This window comes from Arachis ipaensis, chromosome B04 (assembly GCF_000816755.2).
Source record: "Arachis ipaensis cultivar K30076 chromosome B04, Araip1.1, whole genome shotgun sequence".
In the NCBI taxonomy this organism is placed as follows: Eukaryota; Viridiplantae; Streptophyta; class Magnoliopsida; order Fabales; family Fabaceae; genus Arachis; species Arachis ipaensis.
The window spans coordinates 17,545,995-17,556,635 of record NC_029788.2 but is presented as its reverse complement, the minus strand read 5'-3'; the positions used below and the strand labels follow the sequence as shown (position 1 = coordinate 17,556,635).

The following is a 10,641-nucleotide window of genomic DNA, read 5'->3' as shown; positions in this document are numbered from 1 at the left end:
TATAATTTTATTAAATTTTTAATTAGGTTTATATACTTTTTTTTAAAGATCTGCTATATATATAAGTCTTTTTGGTATACAAGTTTATACAAATTAATTTTAACCCAATAAAACTTACTTTTATAATCCGCACGTGAAATCACGACGTTCCTCCTTCAACGTTTGTATCCCGCGTTTCTTCTCCTTCTCCTCCTCCTTCTTTTCCTTTTTCTTTGCATTCTTCCTCCTTTTTCTTCGCGTTCTTTCTTCTTCTTCGCGTGTTTTATCCTCGTCGTCGTTCTTTTTATCGCTGCTGTTGTTTCTGCACTTTTTTTTCTTCATCTTTCTATTGATTTTGCAATACTATGTATTTTTTAGAATGTAAAATAATAATGAAAAGATGAATAAGAAAGAGCAAAAGTGAGGAAGAGGAAGAGAAAGTGAAAGTGTTTTGAATTAGAATTTATCAGTATAAATTCACCGAAAATTCTTAAACAATTCACCTAAATGTCTTAGTTTTATCTCGAATTTATTGAAACTATACAAAAAAAAAATTTTAATGCTGCGTTTTTTTATTTTTTTTTTATTTCTTTCTTTTTTAGTTGAATGAATGTAGGTTCATCATCTTTCGAGTAATTTTGTAGCATTATATGTTTCTTCTTCTTCTTCGTTTGATTTTTTTTATTTTTATTCTTGTTAAGAGAGGAAAACAAGAAGAAATTTGAGAATGTAAAACAAAAAAGGAAAGATGAATAAAAAAAAGAAGAAAAAGATGGTAATGATGATAAAAAAAAAATAAGCAGCAGAAGATGAGGAGGAGAAAGAGAAAGAGATTTGAATTATGCAGAATTTATCAGTATAAATCCACCAAAAATTCTTAAACAATATACCTAAATGTCTTAGTTTTATCCCAAAATTTGCTGCAAGTATACAAAAATATTTTTTCTAATGCTGCATTTTTTCTTCTTATTTTTTTTATTTCTTTCTTTCTTTTAGTTGAATGAATGTAGGTTCATCCTCTTCCAAGTAATTTTGCAGCATTATGTATTTCTTCTTTTTCTTTGTTTGATTTTTTATTCATGTTAAAAAAGAGTAAAATGAGAAGAAACTTGAGAAGGTAAAATAAGAAATAAAAGATGAATAACAAAAAAGAAGAAGATGGTGATGATGACAAAAAAGAAGAAGAAGAAGCAGCAGAAGATAAGGACGAGGGAGAGGAAAAGTTTTGAATTATGTAAAATTTATCAATACAAATCCACTGAAAATTCTTAAACAATACACCTAAATGTCTTAGTTTTATCCCGAAATTTGCTGCAACTACACAAAAATATTTTTTCTAATGCTGTATTTTTTTTCTTCTTCTTTTCCTTATTTTTTTCTTTTTTTTAATTGAATGAATGTAGGTTCATCTTCTTCCAAGTAATTTTACAGCATTATGTATTTTTTCTTCTTCTTTATTTGATTTTTTTTTATTCTTGTTAAGAGAGTAAAACAAAAAGAAATTTAAGAAGATAAAATAAAAAAGAAAAGCTGAATAAAAAAAAAAGAAAAAGATAGTAATGATGAAAAAAAAAAGAAAGAAGAAGCAGAAAATGAGGAGGAGAAAGATGAAGAGTTTTGAATTTTGCAGAATTTATCAGTATAAATCTACCAAAAATTCTTAAACAATATATTTAAATGTCTTAGTTTTATTCCGTAATTTACTGCAATTACACAAAAATATTTTTCTAATGCTGCATTTTTTTCTTCTTCTTTTTTTTTATTTCTTTCTTTCTTTTAGTTGAATAAATATAGATTCATCCTCTTCTAAGTAATTTTGCAGCATTATGTATTTCTTCTTTTTCTTTGTTTGATTTTTGTTTTTATTCTTGTTAAAAAAGAGTAAAATAAGAAGAAACTTGAGAAGGTAAAATAAGAAATGAAAGATGAATAAGAAAAAAGAAGAAGATGGTGATGATGATAAAAAAGAAGAAGAAGCAGCAGAAGATGAAGAGGAAGAAGAGGAAGAACTTTGAATTATGCAGAATTTATTAGTACAAATTCATCGAAAATTCTTAAACAATACACCTAAATGTTTTAGTTTTACTCCGAAATTTGCTGTAACTACACAAAAATATTTTTTCTATTGTTGCATTTTTTTCTTCTTTTTTTCTTATTTCTTTCTTTCTTTTAGTTGAATGAATGTAAGTTTATCCTCTTTCAAGTAATTTTACAGCATTATGTATTTTTTTTCTTCTTTGTTTGATTTTTTTGTTTTTATTCTTGTTAAAAAAGAGTAAAATAAGAAGAAACTTGAGAAGGTAAAACAAGAAAGAAAAGATGAATAGGAAAAAAAAAAGGTGGTGATGATGATAAAAAGAAGAATCAACAGCAGAAGATGAGGAGGAAGAAGAAGAAGAGTTTTGAATTATGCAGAATTTATCAGTATGAATCCATCCAAAAATTTTAAACAATATACCTAAATATCTTAATTTTACCCCGAAATTTGCTGCAACTACACAAATTGAGAAAAGTCTATGGCAAAAATTCTATGGCAAAAATTTTGGATCAAGCAACGTCATCAATATGACAAAATTTCTACGATAATGATAACAATAACGACAATAACGATAACGATGATACGTATAAGAAGAAGACGACAATGCTATAACGATGATGATCATGATGATGAAGAAGATGGAGAAGGAGAAAAATGAGAAAGGAGAAAAAAGTTCAACGAGAAAAGAATGAAGTGGTGGTATTAGTAACAACGATAACAAAAGAGAAAATTAACGAAAAAGTAAGAGGAGAAAAAGAGGAGAAGAAGAAGAACGTGCAGGACGCGTGAATGTAAATAATTTGTATGAACTTGTATGTATAAATGACTTGTATGTGAAAAATAGTTATTTTTTTAATTGTATCTTTATATCATATCAGATTTTGTAATTAAATTCTTGTTATAATAAAAATATTAATATTAAAATTAACAGAATATTTATTTATATGTATTAGTTGCTTATAATGGTTGTTTTTTTAATTTTATTTTACTTTTATGTAAATATATGAATTGTGGCACCAAAGACCAATAATATTATAAAATTTTCACACACACAGAGAGAGATTACCTGATAATACAATTTGAACCTGTGGATTTCAATTTTCTATCAGCTTGCAATTTTTTTTCCCCTTCGGCCTCTCAAACTTAAAATTTTGGGGCCATACACAGACTTTTACCAAATTTGCAACGGCAAAAGGAGGCCAAACATATCACATATGGCCATATACATGTAAGTTTAATTAGAATATATATCCAGAAAAGAAAAAAAATAATCTGTTTATATCAAAGAAAACCTTTCAACTCTATAGCTAACCAACACAAGAATGTAGATCATCATCGACATTCAATAAGAGAAACCAAGTCTTCTATTGACGAGGAAGTCTTTTTCTACTTAGTATCTCCTGTTCTTTCAGTCGATGTTGGAATCTTGCAAGGCGAGCTTGAAGCCCCACAAGGCTAGCTGCTTTTCGAGAAAGCACATAGCTCAGTTGGGTTACATAGTTGTCAATAAGGCTTCCTGGCTTATCCACTTCTGCCAATAGTTTCATTTCCTGAAAACCAAAAGCAAATATAAGACGAGCACTAGAAAAAATAGATTGCCTATATGTTTTGTGGAATTTGAGAACCACAAACTTCTTTTTTTTTTCTATGCTAAACAATAAGAATCTTTGCTAGAATGGAAGTGGCGTTATCTATTTATCTTTAGCATTTGAATCTGAAAACGAATCTATAGTCATATGTTTCCAACTTTGTAGCACTTCCCTAATGTTAAGCATGCTAATTAATGCCACGAGAATTTGCATTTCACAAACATAACCTAAAAAATGTCATAACTTACTTCACGAACAATTTCCATAGTGTCCTCAATTTCTTTCCTATGAGCAGCAATTAGTGCTTCTTCCTCCTTGAAAAGCACAAAAAAGAGTTGATCAGATAACAGATACAACGCTAGTATTTAACTGAAAACTTGTAAAAAAATGGTAGTTCATGTGATTTGACAAACCTCAAGTATCTCACTGATATTATTATTAGGAGAGGATTCTGCTTCATAGAGCCTGGATCCAGTGGCAATTGTGTTATAGTTCCCTATGCTCTGTTGGTAGGAGTTAGTGGTGAACATGTCAGAACCATTGGAATCCCTTTTCATGCAGTTTGCAGGCCTTTCAGTATCATTAGGCCTTCTTCTATATGGCGAGGAAACCTTTTTCATTCTCTCATCAGTATCATTTTGTGAATAAGAGTTCATACTTTGACTGGTAGAACCATTGCATGAGTTCTTCACTTCAAACCTCTCCTTGTCCATCGAAGCAGAACCTAAGCCTTTTTCCTCTCGTTCATTGACAAGGAGCTGTTTGTCAACAACATCAGCAGCAGAGCTGTACAAAGAACTTTCCTTTTCAATAAATTTCCTGCCAATATCCATTGGTTTCACTTGACATTGATCATAAAAATTTTCCGAACCAGCACCAGCTGGAAGGGATGATGTAGATGTAGATGAAACCTCCTTATTAGCCTGTGGTGCTGGATTTGGGGGCTGGTCTTTTCTGGGATTTCCACTTTTTGATAGACTTTTAACCCTGTTCAAATAATGGTGAAAGTTAAAATATGTCCTTGAAATGAAGCACCCTGTCATGAAGCACTATGTTAAAGCTCATAGTAGGGAAACATACCTATCTGCATATCTTAAGGTGTTAAGCGTGTGTTCGCAAGATCCCGCACCTGGGGATATACAAGAGATCATAACAGTCTTTGAGTTGCCCACAAAGGAATCCCGAAGCACCTCAGTAAGTTTACTTCCTCGAAATGGAATGTGGATCTGATCATTGTCAAGAGCACGAATGCATTCTTTCAAAGCCAAAAGGCTTTTATTGATTTCTGCTCCTTCAATCCTATAATACAGATGCATAGAAGTTGCAACGTGAGGTGATCTGTTACTATAAGAAACAGTACTTTATCTGAACCAAGAAAATTGACACAAGGCAGGGATGGAGGAGGCCACCAAATTTTGCTTTGCAGGCAATTGCACAAACACTTCTTTTAAAATTTTAATGACAATAAACAGCTAACATGTTTTGCACATTTGAGTTCTATTTACAAAGCAATACTCTGCAGTATTAAACTATTAGGGCAACTATTTAGACTCAGTTTGTTATGCTAAACCTAGTTTGATCTTTGAAAAACCATCAAGAAAAATAACGTCATAATTTTCTTCTTAAAATTTTCATTTATATCATGTTCGCGATAATATCAGCTATAAAGTTAGTATCTACTAAGTAAAGCCTTTAAAGTGTTTGCTTACAGCAAGAAACATAGAGTAGAAAAAAGAAAAGAACAAATATATAATTTCATACCCTAATAGCCAAGACAAGGTTGGTTAAAAAAAACTAAACAAAAAGAAAATGGTTCTTTTGTCTAACTCTAAAGATTTTCAACATTTGATGTGGCTTGATACTATGCACCCAAAGATTTGGATTATGCAGAGTTCTGAACTCATTGCCAAATGAGGTGTTCGACAAAAATAACATGCACAGAACATTTGAAAATTCCACCGTAAGCATTAAACTTTTTTGGGATTCAAACATCAAGCAAAAAATTCAAATGTGGAACACTACCGTGTCTGACGATCATTGTCAGTAGTGTCAGCACCTCTTTCACTTCCAGCAAGATCGATGAAAGAAATCTTCCCCACAAGCTTCCCATTTCTTTCTTCATTCTTATCGTTGTTCCGCTTGCTCTCTTTCACCTCCTTGTGCTTCTTTATAGCCAGTTGTAAGATAGCATGTGACCTAGAGGACTCCTCATTAGCACCAGTGGATCCTGTACTTCTTGCAGCATTCCCTTTCTCAATGAATTCTCTGACAATTTGTACATCAGAAACTTCAAATTCTTGCAATCCTACAATGCAAACTTGCTGCCTTCCATCCTCCCTCATTAAAAGTTTCCTATACATAGAATGACAAAAACAACCATAAGCAACATGTTAACCCAGTGTGCACCAAAAAGCCAATAAAACATGCAGCTTAATAAAATGAGAAAGATGACTGACATCTGTATATCCATACAAATTCAGACAGATAAACATTTCAATTCTTATAAAGCAGAAAATAATCAGAAAATGAATGGTCGGTGTAGTATTAAGTTAAGGATGAATGCCCATCGGATAGGACAAATACTTATTGAAGCATTTGAATAGTTGATATTAAAAATACCATATTCTAATTAAGGCTCAAATCTACATTGAAAGCATTTATACCAAAGCAAACATCATGGTTAAGGACACACTAAGGTGCGTCACTCTCAGCAAACGTATTTACAATACACTGTTAGGGACTTGGGTATTATGGGGTACCCAAAGTCCCAAATCCGATAGTATGAGATGCTTGATGTTGTATTTAAAGAGAGTGGCTCTTCCACCTTAATATCTAGCTTTTAAAGTGTGGTTTCCCACTTTCCTTAGATGCTTAACATGCACCCATTGAATTCATATGAATTAAAATAGATTAACATAAATATTATCAAAATGGAGAGAAATACCCACTTTCGGTCACCAAGTAGATCAAAAAGTTTTCCACCATATATCTCAAAGTAACTAAGCCACAGTTTGAATTTCTGATTTTGGTAAAATGGCTGATGCAGCTGCCGAACAAGGTCTTCGGCAGCTCTGAGTGGTAATGGCTGCATTGTGTACGTTTTGCCACTTCCTGAAAGTAAAGCATTATTTAGGGTCACAGTAATGAATACGGGAGATAGACCATCGGCTCAAGGATCACAAACCTGGGGATAATGAATGAATAAACATAGATATTGAGAAAATTTACAATTTCTGCTTCATGGAAAAGGTTTTGCATTATAAAGTTAAAATATTCAAGTACTTATGTATTGTGTTTGCATTGATCCACAAGTAATAGGTATCATCCTACATCTAGGCCAAAGCCATCAATAGTCTCCAACTCTCTCACACATTAGTCATTTCTCTGTTAATTTGGAGATGAAAATATAGCAAATAAGCAACTCAGCCAGAAGAGTCCTAATGTTTTCACTCAATATGTTCAAAACTGACACTGTGCAGAAAAATAATATGGCATATAAAAGGGTAGCCAAGTTAAATATAACAAAACATAAATTTTAAACCCTAAACTAAACCAGAGCAAATATTGGAAAACTTCAGGCTTTGGTTTGGACAAATAGTGATAATTTAGTACAGTTATGATATCATTAGCAGAAATAAATTTTTCACCTGTTTGACCATAAGCAAAACAGGTAGCTTTGGTTCGCTCAAAAATTGTAGGAATAATTGGTTGTACTGTATCTCGATATACCTGTTATCGTAAAGTAATAATGCCTTAGGCCAAATAAATGAAGCTTAAGAAACAGACAAACATCAACAAAAACAGGGGCAAATCATGGTACCAAAACCATTCGTTTAAAAAAAAAAAGAAAGACAAACTCGATCTTCAATATGAGATGTCTTACTTCATCATTGGTAACATTCTCATCAAAAACAGCATCAAAACAAAAATCGTGTTTCTCCACGTAAGCTGTCAAATCAACCTTTTCATGATAGAACAATTAATTAGATATTTTAGCTGTAAATGAAAATAAGAACTCAATATTTAAACAGCATTGCTGTTTAGTGTTTACAAAGGGTAAATACTGCTCCAGTCCTATATCTAAACAAACCTTTAGTTTGGGTTCATGAACAGTCAAATATGCATAATCAGATACAGATACAACATCATCCTCCTTCTTGGCAAGCTCCTTCTTGTTTAAAGGTCTTTTGCGCACCTAAGAAACATATCAAAAAGGATAGTTTTAAAAAAGGAAAAAGTTGAAATAAAAGATAACAATTAATCCCCCTCAAATGTTAAATGGGGAAAAAAAATAGCTCACAGTTCAACAGTGAAATGGTTCTAAGTGTTGTGAGTATTCATTTAGAAAATCTTTTAAGAGGATGCATTTAATCATCACTTTCTATTTCAATAAAGTAATTATAAATCCCTCTCAAATGTTAACAAAACAGACTACGCGCGATTTCAACAGTAAAAAGGTTCAAATTGCAGTGGATTTTCATTTAGGAAACCTGAAATCCTTTAAAAAGATACATTTTTCTCATTGCTTTCTATCCTGAATGCTGATGAATGACATTGGCTAAATGCTTCTGCCAGTCAGGGATATTAATGTCTATAAAGGAATGACATACCACAACTTTAATCTTCGCAACATTATTTTCCCTCGTACTATTATCTAATTCATTCATAGGCAAAGAAATTGATGCGTCAAAATCTGCTTCTCCTTGTTCCTGTTTGCTGTTAACTGGATTGAAATCATCTTGAAATGCTCTAGTATCTGCAGGCAATAATGGTGATGGCTCAAAAGATTCTGCTATAACTTCCTGAAAGGAGGAAAAGAAAAAAAATTAGAACCAACAATCACACAAAGTAGAAACACTTGTATTACTGACAACATTACATGTAGAAGAATTTTCTCTATAAGGATATGTTTGTTAAAATTGGGGTGGAATTGTTCATTGATGAGTTTGATGTGCAAATTTATACATGGAGATCATCCATGAAAATTTCCTCCTCGTTTTTACGTCCAACCAAACATTGTAATTTGTAGAAAAATCCAAGTAGTAGTCTGTTCACATTGGCTTACTTGGATTAATAGGCCACACAGGTGACATGAGATAAAGCATACCTCAGACAAAAGCTCTGTATCATCCATAGCATGAAGATCCAAAAGGCCAGCTCCAAAATCCCCCCTGAAGTCAGGAGAGTAAGGCCCATCTGACAAAGGTACTCCACCTAAAATTTGGGCAGTGGGTGTATATGGCTCTGAACCAGATTCCCCGTTAAAATTGAGGTTTCTCATTAACTTAAAGAGCCTCTGCTTCTCTTCAGCAGACTGCGCTCCGTAACCCTATAACAATATCGTATTCAACCAAGTCACCCACACAGACCACCATCATATGTCAAAATAAACAAAATTTAGCAAATTTTATCGCAGTCAAAATAAGCTTCTGAAAATCACAAAAAGCCCCACATAATTATCCCCAAAATGCAGGATCACTCAAACTTCAAAGACTCATTCAACATAATCTTTATTCTTGTCTTCTTAACTTTGCTTTAGCAAGGAGGATTTGTCTCGGGATTACCCATTTTTAAGGGTTTCCCTGAATTGAAAGTCCCCACTTGGTATACCTCCATGCCAAGGCTCTACCAAATTCAGTCTATACGCCATAACCATTACCATTATTACAAGCAGATACTCCAAAATTTTCAACTTACAAAAAATTTATCCAAAACATAAAAGAAAGAAATTAATCAAATTATCATATAATCAACCAAACTCCCTTTACCAAAGACTTGCATGGAACTACATATTCACAATCCTATAAAAACAAGCATCAATTAAAGTTGTGTTCTTCACAAAAAGGTGAGCTAACATACCTGCATGAGAAGGTTCGGAACGAGGCGATGATCGATGCCAGTGGAAGCCACGGGAGAGGCCAGATGCTGCAACCCGGCAGATTGCAGCCACCGCGCCATGACCGCATCGCCGGCATCAGTGGCTGCATTCCCCGCGCCGTGCAGAGAGCCACCGCCGCCGTCATAAAGAGCGGCGGCTGCAGCATTGCTCTGCTGCATCTGGCCACCCGCGTGGCGCTGCGAACGGCGTTGGGGCGCCAATTTTCAAGATCTCTTTAACACACTTCGCACAAAAAAAAAAATTCAAAGAAAGAACCAAAAAAATTGAGAAAGTTCGGAGAATTCAGAAATTTCGGAGGAAGAATAAAAAAAAAAGAGAGAATGGAAGAGAAACTCACGAGAATGAGGTGAATTTCGAGATTCGGAGAAGAACATGGAAAGTGAGGAAGAATCAGAATCGGCGTAACCTTGCAATGGCTAATAATGAATCGAAGTGAAAGTCGGTGGATTGAGATTCAGATCTGAAAATAACGATTCGGTAGCTCGATTCCTTTGATTCAGTGGCCACAAGAATGGCTCCTTCGATATTCCACAATGCAAAACAACGAAGAAGAAGGAGAAGAAGAAGAAGAAGGAGGAGGAGAGAGAAACCCTGTGAAAGCCTTTAATTCGATTGAGAAACAAGAAAAATGCAAATTATTTTTCAATCCTGTAAGATTAAGCTTCTAAGTTTGTATAATTAATGTTTCTTTGTGTAATTAATTTTGTAATCATTGTATTTTTCAAAATATTTAAACGGCTATGTGGAAAGAAGTCGTGGTTGCTTTTCCTGATGAAAAGACCGATATGCCCTCATACTTGTTCTTAATTCTGGTATGCTCCAACAACATGCAACCAGTGTGCATATAATTAGCCACGTTATGAATCTAACAAATGGCAACCATGTATTGCCTTACCAATTCTTCAACTATATTGTAATTTATAGATTATAGATTATAAATGATAGATATGGATAACATAGATAGATATTTGTAGATGCTCCTACGATCCATTTCTTTTAAAAGAAAAAAAAAGGGAAAGAAAATATTTAACTTTCATAATTTTGCTACTATCTCTTACAATTCTAATAATATGTGATTAATATATGAATGAATAATAACATTTTATTTTAAAATTAATCCATTTGTAATATAGTAA

The 10,641-nt window shown here is 33.0% G+C and overlaps 1 protein-coding gene across 1 annotated transcript; it reads right to left on the bottom strand.

Moving 5' to 3' along the window:
* On the bottom strand, positions 3,080-10,186 carry LOC107639047 (kinesin-like protein KIN-13A). Its single transcript, XM_016342464.2, has 13 exons — positions 9,843-10,186; positions 9,466-9,727; positions 8,714-8,935; positions 8,217-8,408; positions 7,697-7,801; positions 7,490-7,567; positions 7,254-7,335; positions 6,555-6,717; positions 5,629-5,958; positions 4,687-4,905; positions 4,020-4,593; positions 3,855-3,920; positions 3,080-3,567 (listed from the first exon to the last, which is right to left on the bottom strand). The coding sequence occupies exons 2-13, from the start codon at positions 9,661-9,663 to the stop codon at positions 3,382-3,384; spliced, it is 2,415 nt and encodes an 804-aa protein (XP_016197950.1). The 5' UTR covers positions 9,664-9,727; positions 9,843-10,186; the 3' UTR covers positions 3,080-3,381.